Source organism: Lycium ferocissimum, chromosome 11, assembly GCF_029784015.1.
Source record: "Lycium ferocissimum isolate CSIRO_LF1 chromosome 11, AGI_CSIRO_Lferr_CH_V1, whole genome shotgun sequence".
Classification (NCBI taxonomy): Eukaryota; Viridiplantae; Streptophyta; class Magnoliopsida; order Solanales; family Solanaceae; genus Lycium; species Lycium ferocissimum.
In genome coordinates this window covers 39,577,107-39,593,926 of record NC_081352.1, presented here as the reverse complement: position 1 = coordinate 39,593,926, position 16,820 = coordinate 39,577,107, and the positions used below count along the sequence as shown (strand labels likewise).

Here is a 16,820-nt window from a genome sequence, read left to right as displayed (position 1 = left end):
TTATTAGTATATATATATATAAGTTAAATACAAAGCCAAAAATTGACAATAACATCCAAATTCTTCTTTTTCCAAGAGCACTAGATAATTCTAAGTCATAAAATGAATCACACGGAATATTATTAGCATTATTATTTTTATTCAATTTAATTCATTTTCAAAAGCAGTAGCGTCGGGCGTTCGAACTCAAATGATTTGAGGTTAATATAAGTAAGCTAGAGATAGAAAGAATTTTAGATATTACTAAGAAGAAAATCAGAAAGAAATATGTAGATTAAGTTCTATTCTTATAAGGTCCTTAAAACTAAATTGATTCCATTACCTAGTCCATTGGCTGGTCTAAGCACTAAAAGTATATGATGTCATAATCATTTCAATTTAAGTTTTGAGGTCTCAAATTCAAATACCTCAAACGAGAATGTTTTACGTGAATTATTGTGTAGGCTTGGATTTCTAGAAGTTCAAAAGAGTATAAATCATAGTAGTACTATATAAAGTTATAAAATGATCGAAAGAAGAATGTGTAATCTATATGGTCTCTTCTCAATGATCATGTAAAAAGTTTGGGATGCCAAACTCAATATGTACTTCTTTTGCTTATCAATGATCAATGGAGGCGGTTAAATTATATATATGGTGAACACTGATACTCATTGTTTGCGTCAATAAGTCAAACTTCATAATATTTCATGCTGGCCAGCAAATTTAAAAAGAAAGTGGAAAAAAACACCAAAATGCTTAAATGGATTCACATATAATTTTCTTGATGGGAAAAATTAATTAGAGTTAGAATAATAAGTCAATTATTTGTTTATGTAATCATAATGTTTGGTCAATTATTTTGGGCACATGACACGAATTAAGGAAATTTCCTCCATCTTGGAGACAATGAACCCAGAGAACATGTAGCAATCAAGAATGAAAAGACTTGCTAACCGATTGTCACAATTTTAAATATTTGGTTAGTTACGCACTACTAAATAATTATGCTCCAAAACTCTCTCTCATATTAAGAACCGTCATGAATTATTTACTTCCAAAATATAATGTTTTGGTATATATAGGAACTGTTTGGTCATCGCATGGCAGCATTTTTCTGGATGCTTCCATATGTTCTGCTTAATCAAGTTGATAATTTATTTAACTGAAATAATTGCATCGCCAAGTTCTCCATTTATCCTTCAATCCTTTTTTGTCCAATCATGTGTAAAGATAAATTGCAAGAGACTTCTTAATTCCACCAATTTTGGTTTTGGTACAAAAACGTGCCCTTCGTGGAACATATATAGGTGCTTTTGTTTTAGCTAAAACACAATGGAGAAATTAAAGCTCACGTATTCACATGCCATTTCATATCCTAATAGTATTATCCTAATGGTTATGGCTGGCTACTATAATTTATTTGATATTTTTCTCCTTAATTAGAAATTTCGAGTTTGAGTTTTGAGAATAGAGAAATTCCTAAGAAAAGCATTTCTCTCTTAAATGAGCTTTACGCGACACGAATCTAAATTAGTACAACAGTAAATTTCAATTACCAAATGATTAAACAAACAAATGACTAATATAATTCGTAACACAAAATTGCTATGTTCAGATAAGGTAAGGTAAATTAGATCGTAACCCTATAATCGGTCATCCAAAACAGAAACTACGCGCAAACAATTATTCTTGTCCGCAATGATTATGAATAAATTAAGATTTATTAATTTCCAGCTCAATAATTATTGTTGCCCAATTGCCCATCTTTCTCCCATTCAGAACCTCACTTCCTAACATGTTCACAAAGGAATAATAATTCCCTCTATAATCCACCTATAAAAGAACTCCTAAACCAATCTAGATAATCATCATTCTTACTCTTATTTCTCTTCAACAAATATTTCAGCTTTGAAAAAATGGCTAATTCTCATTTGCTTCTGATTTCCATTCTAATTTTGGGCAGTCTAGTGGCTGCCTTAGCTGGTAATTTTAATGACCTTACAGAGATTACTTGGGGTGAAGGACGTGGTAAAGTATTAGAGGGAGGCAAAGGTCTCTCTCTATCACTTGACAATTTTTCCGGGTCGGGTTTTCAATCCAAGAATGAATATCTCTTTGGAAGGTTTGACATGCAACTCAAACTTGTCCCTGGAAACTCTGCTGGCACTGTCACAACTTTCTTTGTAAGTTCAATTTTCCTCTTATATTCAACTAATAATCCCATTTTATTCTCCTTTTTGTAGAAACTAATTAACTAATTAAAATTTGTGTAGTTATCATCACAAGGAGAAGGACATGATGAGATTGATTTCGAGTTCTTGGGTAATGTGACTGGCGAGCCTTACACAGTCCATACAAATGTTTATTCTCAAGGAAAAGGAAACAAAGAACAACAGTTTCACCTTTGGTTCGACCCAACTGCAGCATTTCACACGTACACCATTGTGTGGAACGCTCACCGCATAGTGTAAGTTATATTTATACAAATTTAAGTTCCATGTTGTAATTAATTTTTTTTCAATTAAGTCACCTATTAGGTAATTACAGGTAAATTTATTGATAATTTGATAGCATGATAAGTAACCTACTATTACAAAATACAAACAATGTCAGTGTGTATTATAACTTAAATTCTAGTATTTATAATCATGTCATACATCTAGCCATATACATTCTTATGAATTTAAGTTATATACTATATTGATGATGTCAATACCTGTAACGCTATTAGTGTAGTTAAACCAATATTAGCAGGCTATTTTTTTTTATCAGGTTACTAATTACTCTTATTTATCATAAAAATTTATGTGTAATTATTATTTATATATTTGTTACCCTTGCATAGAATTTAAAATTGGATTTTTTTTTATTTTTGATCCGTCGGACGAAACTAATTATGGGTGTTCGCCAAAAAATATATATATATATTGTATATCGTGTGTATATTTTGTGTATACACTATGTATATTTATACTTAGTATACAAAACCTATATATTTGTTGGCTTTTATTCTCTTGAGCTGTCCAAAAATGTAACCATCTAAAATATATTTTTATTACTACAACATTTGACTTTGCTGATTTTCATTATGATGGATCAGGTTCTTGGTGGATAACATCCCACTTAGAGTCTACAACAACCATGAAAACATTGGTATTCCATTCCCCAAGAGCCAACCCATGAAAGTGTACTGCAGTTTGTGGAATGCAGATGAATGGGCTACACAAGGAGGCAGAGTCAAGACTGATTGGTCACACGCACCATTCACTGCTTATTACAGGAATATCAACATTGATGGATGTGCAGTTGTATCTGGTTCCTCTTCATCATGTAAGTCCACTGATGCCGCAGGAAATGCTAAGGCATGGCAAACACATGAACTTGATGCTAAGGGTAGGAACAGGGTTCGATGGGTCCAAAGTAAACACATGGTTTATAATTATTGTGCTGATTCTAAGAGGTTTCCTCAAGGACATTCTCAAGAGTGCAAGCGCTCAAGGTTTTAAGAAATCGGACTTAATTAATTTATTTATTCTCAAGGTTCGAAGCTCGATGGATTCATTGTTTTTTGTTTTGGTTAGGTGAAATTCTTTATTGTTTTTTGGTTGTACCAATAAAAGTTGGTTTATTTATTTTGTTTCATTAAATGGTATGTACTATTCATGTTTATATGTCTGTATTGGGAGAATATGCATGTACGTACTGTCAATCCCTCAATTTAAATAAAAGAAATTGTTACCATAAATGTGTTCTAAGGGGAGTAAAAATTTCGGACAACAAAACTTTTGAAGTTTTTTTTTTTTTTTTTTTTTTTTTTTTTTTTTTTTTGCCGAGTGCTTTTGAAGTATTACTCGAATTGAAATTATGACTCTTATTAACGCAAAGCAATATTTGCATATCAATCTCTCTAATCACTAAATGAAGAAAAAGCTCTCATTCATAGAAGCTTGTAACGAAAATTCAAACGAAAACATAAAGTTGAGCTGACATGCTTGATCTTATCGGGATGATATTCCAGTTTTTTTTTTTTTTTTTTTTTTTCTCCTCAATTATATAACCACAACTAAATTAGTAATCTCTCCTTTACTTCAAATCAAAATAGAACAAGATCAAGCGAATTAATTTGACTACTTAAGTTTTGCTACATATATTGCTGCAGGGACATTTGAAGTTGTAATTTACGAAAGGCTAAATAAACTTAACAAGAGTGCTCACTTATCATAGAAGCCGCTACTTTTTTTCTTTATATATATATATATAACCATATGATGTATGAAATCAGCTGGTCTTAATAATGAATTTGCATCGCATAGGGTTCAAAGAGAGTAGTTCGTGAGTTTCTCCACTCTTAGGGTCTCGGGTTAATTCTTAGACTCGAACTTGAGACTTCTTGGTTAAATATTGTGAAAGAGTTATATTCATCCCACAACAATCTTTGATGGTAATATCTTAAGAAAAAGTGATATTATGCCTAGATAAAGACTATTGCAACGGGAGAATTATGGATTTCACCGAAAATAATTGCCCGTTGATCTACCGATTTATACATCCCTTTTATTTTAACTTGAAACACCTTAAAGTTTATATTATTGATGTATTAATAATAACATTCTTTACAATTTTCATAATTTTTAGAATATAAATTCATGAATCATGGTTACTGTAGAGGCAAAATTGTGTCCTAAGATCAGTTACGCGACGAGGCCTATAGTAATATGCACGGAAAGTAAAGACGAACAATATTGAAATGACAGATAATGCTAAGAAAGAGACAAAAGGGTAGAAAAATCTACTAATTGATATCCTTCAAGTGTCCGACATATGATATAGTGTCAGGAGGTAGATGCTACTACTGAACACTACTAATTGTTTTAATTAAGGGCAAACATGGGGTATAATTTATCTCCTTCAATGGAAGCTTGAAAGAGGTACAGTGCTTTTTTAAGTATATGGATACAATCTGGAGGGAAAGTTAACTCCGAAAACTAAGTGTGTTGTAGATTTGGATAATGTTGAATGTTCTTGAAGCTTCTTCTTCGTCTCCCATTTATAATTGTTTGTGTGTTTGGGTCTAAGACTGACTTGTAGGTTTTCGATTAGTCTGCCGAGCTTATTCGACCTTTGAGACCGATAACCCCCCCCCCCCCCCCAAACCCCCCCGATTTCTATGGAGGCTGTTGAGGGAGTTTGTTAGACTTGCTTCTATCCCCTGAGACTCGGTCAAAGGGGTTGGAGAGGACTGTGGTGTGGCTTGCAAGGCAGAGGTCTGGCTCGTGCGAGGCTGGGATTCGGGGCTCGGTCCGTGTGTTCTAGGCATGCTTTGGACGTGTGCAAATTTTTTTACACTTACTGTAAATCTTAACTTAAATGTGATATTTCTGTACCAAATGAACTCGGATAAAAGAACTATACATTCATAAGTTCATGGCAGGCAATGGTACCGACAAACGTAAAATCCATGAGTTGTCTAATAATTTATAGTAGTACATTTTTATTACTAGTAAATTTTTACTGACGCCGAAAGCGGAAAAATAAAAGAAAGCAAAGTCCCATATCACCGACATTGTGGTCAATTCTGAAACGATAATGATTTTCATTAGAACAAAAAAAAAACTTTATTTCCTCAGTAGGCTTGGTAGTCTAGAATGTTTGAACACTTCAGATAAGATAAGAACACGAATATCACGATCAAACAAAAGAAGAAGAAAAAACAGAAACATTAGCGCGCTAGGTAGAATAAAAAGTTAATGTCAATCTTTCCCATTTGGGCAATTGCTAAAAAAGTGTCACTGTCACCCAACCCCCACGGATCTAATGTATGTCCCCACACCCCATACATCCGAAACCACAGCCTCTCCAATCTCCATACATACAAACGCGTCACATTTCAAAACATCATTTTCAGTCCTTTCAATTCACAGCTAATTAGTACCTTTATTCAATTCTCTTTCTTGGATCCTTCCTCCTGGTTACATAAACTCTACTATATATATATTCATCCTCCTTTATCTTCCCATATCAAACACATTCACAAACAACTCTAATTTATCCCTTCAAGGCACAAGTACATATCCTTTAATTGTTTCCTTAAGATTTTCTATAATGTTGCTGCAGCTCTCTATTCTTGCAATTTTCGTGCTATGTCCTGTTTGGGCTGATAATTTCTACCAAGACGCGACGGTCACGTTCGGTGACCAGCGGGCTCAGATAAAAGAAGGTGGCCGCCTTCTCGACTTGTCCCTCGACAAAATTTCAGGCTCTGGCTTTCAGACCAAGAATGAATATTTATTCGGAAGGTTCGACATGCAACTCAAACTAGTGCCTGGAAATTCTGCTGGCACTGTCACCACCTTCTACGTAAGTTCTTAGGACGTAGTCCTGAAGCAGATTCAAAATTTTGAGTATGCGTTCTGAATTCTAAAAGAAAAACAACTTATTGGATTCTAAAATATCAGACGCATTAACTGAATTTCTTAACACAACTATAGGATTTCTGCTAATTTTGTTAGGTTCTACCAAACTTGTAATCAATACTCTAGCTCCACCCCTGGTTCTAACAAGTACTTTTTAACTATAAAGAACATATATACTTGATTGAAGTTATTAACTTTATTAGCATTGTGTAATTTGCAGTTGTCATCTCAAGGGAGCGAGGCATGACGAAATTGATTTTGAGTTTACGGGAAATTCATCAGGCGAACACACGATTCACACCAACGTTTACTCACGGGGAAAAGGCAACAAAGAACAACAATTTCGCCTTTGGTTCGATCCCACCTCATCGTTCCACACCTACTCTATTGTTTGGAACTCTCAACGCATCATGTACAGTTACTAACTAAACTTCACCTTTTAGTATACTCTAAACAATTACTAGTACAGTATTATTTTGTGTTAGCGTCTGACATTTTGGGGATTTGTCTAATTGTCCAGATTTTTGGTGGATAACATACCAATAAGAGTGTTCAACAACCACGAAGCACTTGGTGTTGCATTCCCAAAGAATCAAGCAATGAGAGTTTACGCGAGCCTATGGAATGCTGATGACTGGGCAACACAAGGCGGACAGGTGAAAACAGATTGGTCCATGGCTCCGTTTACAGCCTCTTACAGGAATTTCAAGACAAATGCTTGTGTCTGGTCAGCTGCATCATCTACTTCGTCTTGTGGAGGCTCTAAGGCTGACTCAGTGAATAATGATCAGACATGGCAAACTCAAGAACTGAACGCTAATGGCAGAAATAGGCTTCGATGGGTTCAGCAGAAATACATGATTTATAATTACTGTGCAGATGCTCAAAGGTTCTCTCAAGGCTTTCCTCCTGAATGCAAACGTTCGAGGTTCTAAGGATTAAGTCGGTCAATGTTGTCTATAGAATTCTTGTTTTTCTTTAATTTTGTTCTGGAATGTCAGGAGAAAAAAGAACGTAGTGTAATTATCTGTATAAGCAACTTAAATTCTTTATTCTTTTTGTAATCATGAAATAGATATTGTAACAATGAATCATTTTTCAGCCAAGCCTACGATCCTAAAATATAATGCATTACATGATGCGTTTAATCTGTACTTCTATCATCAGTTAGAATACACCAACAGAGTAAAAAGTTCATCATACTTGCAGTTTATTTGATTCAAATCTTAGAATATTTAGTGGTAGAATCGAAGAAATGAAACAATTACTCAGCTTCTTTCACAAACATATGCTATGACAGAAGGGCAACTCAGCATCTCACAGTTGTAATCCACACGTGGGGGCGTCTGCAAGATTGACTAGGCTCTTGCATTAGCCTTCTGAGAAAGTATCAAAGTTTTAAGTATCCTACCTTAGTTCACTCTATGCTACAACATTACACATTACGATTACCCTCATCAAAAGCTTCAGTTATCATACAATACATCCAATCTGCAGAGTCTATCTTTAAGGTATACTGGTAGAATGGCGGAGGTAGTCCAATTCGATTGGTACTATAGTTGTAGGAATAAGACAATGAAATTTGAGTAGGCGCGCGTGTTTTCCCTAGAAAGATGTTGAGTATTTCTCTTTCATGGAGTATGAGAATACTTTTAAACTCTTGTAAAGTAATGGCCTGTTATGGGGTAGCATCTGAATGAAATTCCTACAGAGATGTTGATACTTGATACCACTTGGGGCAATGAAAGGGATAGAACAGTTAAACACGGGATGGAGGTCAACTTCTCCATGCGAGGGGAACATCTATTTGGAAGGTTCGATATGCAACTCGAGCTTGTATCAGGCAACACTGCTGGCACCATCACCTTTAATCGGCCCTACGCGACTTGCATCTGGATAAAATTTCTTCTATTTCAGTATTATTAATACCATCCAGTACAATTATCATAATTTTGAAAATAAAAATTCAAGAATCGTGATTATCAAATCTAAATTTAAACGTGATATTTCCATAAATTTAAACGTGATATTTCCATACCAAATTAACTCGGATAAAAAATTTGCCCCATTATTAATATAGTAAAGTCAAATTAACATCATAAGTTCATGCCATGTAATGGTATTACAAAGAAAAAAGAAAATACATTAATTATCTGAGCTAAACTTTCCTTGCTAAAGAATTTATACTTTACTTCTAACAAGAAAAACAGAGAGGTCAAATCCTAGTAGTTCCCCCGGTGTTTGTAAATGAAGTACTTTGGGCAGACATCTTAGGAACTACTTATGAACGTTTAATTATTTTTTGTAATCAAACTCTAAATGGATGATCTCCCCTGAACATGGAATGGGCATACATGCCCCTGCAACTATGCATTTTTTATAAATATATATGTGATGTATCCAATTAACCACAAAAAAAAAAAAAAAAAAAAAAAAGAGAGGGGAAAAAACAGAATTACGTTCACGAGGGTGTAAATAAGGGGGTGGTTCCCCTCCATCCATGGCTGTAGTCCAACTATTAAACTTTTTATGCTTGTAGTATTAAACAACTTTATTGTTGTGGTCAATTCTAAAAACGATAAAATTGTTTGTCATTAGCACAAAACATTTCTTCTAGCCTCTTTACGAAAACTATCCCTAAAGTTTATTATCATTCACAATAATCTGAAGTTAATTCAAAAAGCCCAACCGCTAGTGATATGGATTTACAAAAGGAAGTAAAAGGAGATTCCTTAGGAATGATTAGAGCCAACAACTTTAAACTAGATCTTTTAGCCTTAGACAAAGAAATGAAAAGTCCAAGCAACAAAAAGAAATCAGATTGGTACATAGATACTTATAGCTTTGAAGCTAGAATAGATTTTAAAGCTAATTGGATTAGTGACATAACTAGGTGTAAGAGTAATATAAAATTCTTCAAATGGTTTGAATTAACAAGGCAAATTCCAAGCCAAAAGGAATCTTTGTCCATGTTAGTCAACAAATGGCACACAAAGGCCAAAGGGATAGTCGAATCAACTATTCCACCATTAGAAGACATCTTTATTCCAGTAGGAAAAGAAATAATTACTGCAACCCCTTTTAAAAGGGAAGGAACCAATATTGATAGTGATGCTAGAACTAAGGACATTAACAAATTGATTCAGCAAAGTAATTATACAAACCAGTTATTACATGTAGTATCAAATCAATTAGTAAGAGATACCAATAAACAATTAGCTCCTTCAAAAACTACAACTAGTACTAATTTGGAGAAACATCCAATTTTTAAACTCCCAGAATTCTGTAAAGAAAAATTCCCACAATTACCTGAAGAAGATTAATCTTGAAGAAGATTTTCTGGATAAGATTAATAAACAGTTAAAAATGTCTGAAGCAAAGACTTTGAAGAAAACTGGTACAAGTGAAGTTAAAACTTTAAGTACTAATGACAAAGAAATTCATAAGTTAACCATTAACCCAAGATATTCTACGAAAAAGAAGTATTACAAAAGACCTTCCTTCCCAGATGTCCAATTTGAGGAAGATCAGTTTCGCACTAGTACATCACATAGTGGAAACGATATATCTGAATGAAACCTAGATGGATTAGCAGAAAGCCAAATCTATAAAACATTACACGAAATGGGTATGGCTATTATGTACTTACAAAATTAAGCATCTTTGGAGATAGATATTTGCTTCTTTAATTATTTCTGGTTTCACAGGAATGTTAAAAAATTGGTGGGATAATTATCTCTCTGAAGATAATAGAGCCCAAATTTTAGGAGCCATAACCATAGGTTCTGAATTAAAAATGGAAGGAAATAACCAAGTAGTCGTTGAGAAAGCAATGGAAGATGCTTCAGCAACACTAATTTACAGTATTGCTAAACACTTCATTGGAGAACCAAAACTTTTCCAAGATAGAAGTTTAGAATTATTAAACAATCTTAAATGCCCCAAATTAGATGATTTTAGGTGGTATAAAGATATGTTCTTAGAGAAAGTTATGATAAGAGAAGACCGTGGTAATGATTTCTGGAAAGAAAGATTTATTAGCGGTCTACCTTCATTATTCGCCGAAAAGGTTAGAACCAAAATCAAGGATAGGTTCAATGGAAGAATCCCATATGAAAATCTTACCTATGGAGATATAATTAGTTATAGTAATGTAACGGGATTAGATCTATGCACAGATTTAAAAATAAAACATTTCTTGAAAAAAGATCAACAACGATCTCGAAAGGATTTAGGAAGCTTTTGTCAAGACTTTGATTTTGAGAAAATCTCTGCTCCGTCAAAAAATCGAGTAAAATAGCAAAAAGAAATCTACTACTTCAAAACCTCATTATAGGAAAAAGAAGAATGTAGATAATTCTTATAAAAGAAAAGGTTTAAAAGATCCCCAAAAAAGATTTTCGGAGATACATGCTGGACATGTGGCAAAACAGGCCACAGATCTAATGAGTGTCGAGTCAATAATAGAAAGAAGAAGAAGATAAATCTTCTCGAAGTTGATGATAAAATAAAAAATGAACTCTACACTATTTTAGAAGATAATGACAACACTTCATCTTCTTCCAGTGAAATTAGTGACATCGAAATTGAATCAGACTACAGTTCCAACACTTCTGAATCTGAAGATTGTAACTGTACAGGAGCTATATGCACCTGCAGCCAGAATTCAATCAACGTTGTTACTAAGGAATCAAAAGAATTTCTTCTTGACCCTATCACTCATATCACTGATTAAGAGGCCAGAAAGAAATATCTAATTGAGTTAAAAAATATTATCATTAATCAATCCAAGGAAAACCTTCGATTGAACCCTTTAATATGAAAAATGTTATGAATAGGTTTTCTTCCAAGGATGAGAAACCTACTATCCAAGATTTACAATATGAATTAATCTCGGTAAAAAAGGAGATTAAAAATGTTAAATCAAGGCTTAATAAAGTCGAAATGGACTATCTAACTGATCAGGTATTATCTCAGACAAGAAAAGAAACTCTTGCAGAAGATAGTGAAGATAATCATTCCAACAATAATGATTGTAGATCATCAAGAAAATGATGAAATTATAGAAACATCTAATAATAACAATACAGAGCGAAGCGTAGCAATAGTCAAATCACAAAGGCGGCATGTTCCTATTACTTTGAAAGTAGGAAACATAACGCTTAATAAGTTGGCTTTAATAGATTCGGAGCGAGATAAAAAAGCGCATCATTAAAGGATTAATACCTACTAAATATTTGGAAAAAAGTACTTCTAAGTTATACTCCGCCACTGGAGAAAAACTGAAAATAGATTACAAATTATCTAAAGCCCACATTTGTAATGATGGAATTTGTTTTATCAATAATTTTGTGGTTACCCGAGATATAAATGAACAAGTTATTTTGGGAACCCCATTTAAAACTCAGATAAAACCTTATTATGCTGGATTAGATGCAATCTATACCACCGTATTAGGACAGGAAATTAGATTTCCTTATTTATGTACCATTTCTCAAGATGAAAGTGATTTTGTTAAATCAAAAACCATTTTCAAAATATGTTTATTGTCTAATCAGATTTCATACTTAAAAGATGAAATTAAGATTAAAAGGATTGAACAAACGTTAAAAACCCCGGTGATAGAAAGGAAAATAGCAAGTTTTCAAGAAAAACTTGAACATGAAGTTTGTTCAGAATTACCAAATGCTTTTTGGGAAAGAAAGCGACACATTGTTAAGTTACCATATATCGATGGATTCAATGAACAGGCCATCCCTACAAAGGCAAGGCCTATCCAAATGAACCACGAATTAATGGAAACCTGTAAAAATGAAATCAATGATCTTTTGCAAAAAAGATAATAAGACCTTCTAGATCCCCTTGGAGTTGCTCAGCATTTTATGTAAATAAAAATGCAGAAAAAGAAAGAGGATCTCCCAAGTTAGTTATTAACTATAAACCTTTAACCAAGGTATTACAATGGATTAGATACCCGATACCTAATAAACGAGATTTATTAAAAAGAACTTAAAAAGCAAATGTCTATAGTAATTTTGATATGAAATCAGGATTTTGGCAAATACAAGTTGCTGAAAAAGATAAATACAAAACTGCATTCAATGTCCCTTTTGGACAATATGAATGGAATGTTATGCTGTTGGGTTAAAAAACACACCTTTCGAATTCCGAGAATATTATGAATAATATTTTTAATCCTTATAGCAATATGTCTATAGTCTATATAGATGATGTATTAATATTCTCTGAGGACATTGATTCTCATTTCAAACACTTAAATACTTTCTTAAAGATTGTTAAACATCATGGTTTAGTAGTAAGTGCTAAAAATATTAAATTGTTTCAAATAACAATTAGATTTTTAGGACACGACTTATACTAAGGTACTTATAAACCCATTTGTAAAGCCATAGAGTTCTCTTCTAAATTTCCAGATGAAATTCCTGACAATACCCGGTTACAGAGGTTTTTAGGAAGTCTTAATTATGTTGCAGACTTTATCCCTAATATTAGAAAAATCTGTGAATCTCTTTACAAGCGACTTAGGAAAAGCCCAGTCCCATGGAGTCTAGAACAAACAGAAACAGTTAAGAAAATTAAGATTGTTGTCAAAAAACTTCCATGTCTAGGTATTCCAAACCCAGATGCTTTCATGATAGTAGAAACCGATGCTTCTAACGAAGGATACGGTGGAATCCTTAAACAAAGAATTTCTCCAGAGTCTATAGAACAACTAGTTCGTTTCACATCGGATACGGAATCTGCACAAAAGAATTATAGTATCGTTAAAAAAGAGATTTTATCTATAGTACTATGTATTACAAAATTCCAAGATGACTTGATAAATAAGAATTTTTTATTGAGAGTTGATTGCAAATCAGCAAAAGAGATCTTACAAAAAGATGTTAAAAATCTTGTTAAAAATCACTCTTTACCAGATTTTCTTACAAGGGAATTTTTACAGGGTAACCATGAGGCCAGGAGCCCCAACCTCCCCTTTCCAGAAAAAACCTGATAAAAAGCCCAATGATAACAGGTATACGACCTTAGCTGAATTCCCGAAGTTAACTAGGCCCATGAGGCCCACATTTCCAATCCAAAATCAAAAATTAACCATTCTCGGTTCTATTCCCCAAACAGAACCATCATCACCATTTCAAAGGATGCAACCTTCTACTAGCTCAACAACAGGTAAGGGAAAATCCAAACCAGTGATTGTTACGAAATGAAGACCCCAGAGTCTTTTGCTCAGGCAGTTGATCCCAACACTCCCTCAAAGAAGGAAGAAAAACAGGCAACTCCTGAAGAGTTCAAGATCATTAACAAAGCAATGCTCCCTGTGATAGCATTAGACAAACATTATGAAAACTGGAAGGTTGAGGATCTACTCAGACCTTGCTATACTAATTTTGATTACATTGAAACCAACAATCCTATTAAGACTAGGAGATATTGTGAACTCATCCTGACAGATACAGGATCAATAACGATTGAACATACGATGAATAACAAATACGGCCAAGATGGTATTTCATACTCCAAGGTCACCATAAACAAGGTTATCAGCCCTTTTGATTGGAAAGTTGATCACCTACATACTCCAATCGTATTGTCAAAACAATATAGGCCACAGACCTATAACTACTGTCATACCCTATTTTAGCCGGGGTCAAAATAGTGTATAACATCCCAGGTAATTTCGGGGTTAATTAAAGTATAGAAGTCGCCACCTAATTATTTACGGTGAATTAGGACACCTAAAGTTTATTAAAATGTTTATCTAAAGTTGATTTTAATTTTAAAGTCTACGAAACTAAAATTCTGGGTAAGGGTTCAACTAACCTAGAGGGAAGGTATTAGGCATCCTCTAAGTCCATTAATAATGGTTAATCCGGCCGGACTTAAGCGAATTAATTAGGCTAAGTGTAAAAAATGTGAATCTTTTACAAAAGATAGTATGTTGAAGATCTGTTTAAAACATAAGTGATAAGTAACATATTTTGTTGATGAAATAATATCAAATTGTAAATCATTTGAAAAGTCTTGCTTTTAAATTTAAAGGCTTAACTCTCAAAGGTGTTTGAAACAAAATAGGAAAGAGTTAAGCACATTATTTTTCAAAGGACTAGAGTTTAAAGTTTTTCAATAGACTAGATAGGGGTAGAATTTTGCGAAAGATAGACTTTGAACTAAAAGTTGCGTGGTAGAAATGTATTGCCCGCATCCAAAACCCAAATTATTTTCCAAGTATGTTGCCAAAGTTAAAAGCCTTAAACATATTTCTAGATGAGGACAGGGTAGCTATTATTGCCGCTTAATTTTAACATCTAAGTATTATCCTCGACATAGTGCATATCCTGTTAATATCGGGAAGTCAAAAATCTAAATAATTAGATAATCTAATTGTCAATCTTGTAGCAATTAAGTTTTTGGCACATAAACACATAAGTTAGCAAACAGATACACACAAAAAAAATAAAGCAACGGAAAGCATGTATGCTTAAGTGGGCTCGGCCCATTTAAGGCTGCAGTCTGTTTACTGTTGGGGCTTCGGCCCAACAACTTGAATATATTGCTGTGGATGGCTGATGAGGTTGACTCGAGAGAAATTTCGTTGGGCTTTGGCCCAACATCGAATGCGAAAGATGACGAGTCCCGAATTGGGACTCCATTTTCTCCGATGTGTACATGTAAAGAAAAGATAAAGGATTAGAAAGAAACCCGATTAAGGCAATTATGAAGGATAAAGAAGAAAGTTAAAGAACTAATGCCAAACAAATCCAGAACATTACACTTACTATAATATAAACAATATGAAGAAACAAACGAATTCCCATATCAAATACGACTAGCTAAAACAGATGTGAAATGCAAACTTATGGAATATGATCAAATGAGGAATGGGTAAAAATAGACAAGGAAAATGTATGCGAACAATTGAACCGCAAAAATAGACAAAGTAAATATATGCACTGTCACGTTTACCTATCTGTTATAAACTACCAGATCATGAATTTCCAACTACCACATACATGTGTTAACAATAAATGCGACTGTCAGCGAAAGCAAACTGTAAAAGATCAGAACATTCGGCTTAACCCATACTACTCCTAGAGATTTATTATGTCTAAAGCACAAAGGACCTAGAATCATACGTATAAATAGGCACTTCTTTTCAGTCACTACTCGATGCACAGCTTATATCAGTTAACTGAGTGAGGAACAATAACTTTGATAATTTCTTCTAACCGCAGCCTACTAACTTATTTTATGAGCCTTTTTATCTACGGAATCCAGGGGCTATGAATGCTCAGAATTTACAAGACTGTGTCTAACCAGTTAGGTGAAAAGAATTTAGAAGTGAAACATACTACAAAATTTAAAAGGAATGAACTCCAATAGTGTCTTTTTTTTGACACAGTATAACAGCAACCAGTTTGGCGAAGAAAGACCATTATGCACTTCAAGATTTTGTTCAAAGCAAGCCCATATGGCCATCAGTTTTGTTCAAGTATATACGGGGTATACATGATGTAATTGGTAAAACTTCATAGTTTATTTCAGTGGTTCAACTAAGCAAACCGAGATTATAGGACATGTAGCGAGGCATCACACAGCAGTTAAAAAAAAACATATATGTAGCATATAAAGGAGGCAAGCTCAACCTAGATATAGGCGTAAAAACATCCGACCGCGATCGGGCATTTTGAATGAAAAATAAATATCATGCTTTGAATTCCGAAAACGACATTGAAACCATGATACTAAAAACAGTCCGAGACAGCATATGTGTTATTGAGATTTCAAGTCACAGTCCATTTAACTAACAACCCATACTTTGAATATCGTGTCAAACTAAATCACTTATGAACAGATGGGAAGAACACTAAAAGTTATAAATGATTCATGCTTCTCAATTTGCATATCCAAACTGCGTAATGCTAAAATGCTTATAAAATCAAATCGACCAGACCATGTCGCACCTTAAACAAATAGCAAACAAAGCTAAAATTCAAGTGAAATTGTCAAGACAGTAGCAGAACTTTGGAGTTTATATAGGTAGAAAGCAACAGCAACCTAGTACATGATTTCTAAAAAATGAATTTAGTCCAAACAATGTAGATGTCAATGAATTTAGTCCAAACAATGTAGATGTCGACAAGAGTAATGCTCGATGTCTACTTTCACAATACACCAATATAACAGATGTCCAGATATCAATACGGGCACCACATATATGACATTAACACATTCCGAAGGCATGATTTTACACTAAAAACTCTAATTTCATTTCAAACAGACAAATAAAAAAAAGGTTAAGCTTAAGATGTACCGACCTTTTGTGGGTACAGTGAAGTGGGGCGTCGACGTCACGAATTTAACTCGAACTCGAACGAACCCGAACTCGACGAAGTCTTTCGAATC

General features: G+C 33.8%; 1 protein-coding gene and 1 pseudogene across 1 annotated transcript; both read left to right on the top strand.

Moving 5' to 3' along the window:
- Positions 1 to 1,844: 1,844 nt before the first annotated feature.
- LOC132037243 (probable xyloglucan endotransglucosylase/hydrolase protein 16) lies at positions 1,845 to 3,727 on the top strand. Its single transcript, XM_059427737.1, has 3 exons — positions 1,845 to 2,165; positions 2,256 to 2,449; positions 3,083 to 3,727. Exons 1-3 carry the CDS (start codon positions 1,899 to 1,901, stop codon positions 3,486 to 3,488), a joined length of 867 nt encoding a protein of 288 aa, XP_059283720.1. The 5' UTR covers positions 1,845 to 1,898; the 3' UTR covers positions 3,489 to 3,727.
- A 2,262-nt stretch (positions 3,728 to 5,989) lies between these two features.
- LOC132037246 (xyloglucan endotransglucosylase protein 7-like) lies at positions 5,990 to 7,501 on the top strand (annotated as a pseudogene).
- Positions 7,502 to 16,820: the final 9,319 nt, after the last annotated feature.

Excerpts from the sequence above, each read along its gene's own strand:
- LOC132037243 (XM_059427737.1), top strand. The coding sequence starts at position 1,899 with ATGGCTAATTCTCATTTGCTTCTGATTTCCATTCTAATTTTGGGCAGT. Across the intron at positions 2,166-2,255 it reads GCACTGTCACAACTTTCTTT|TTATCATCACAAGGAGAAGG; the intron begins GTAAGTTCAATT and ends AAATTTGTGTAG. Across the intron at positions 2,450-3,082 it reads TGGAACGCTCACCGCATAGT|GTTCTTGGTGGATAACATCC; the intron begins GTAAGTTATATT and ends ATGATGGATCAG.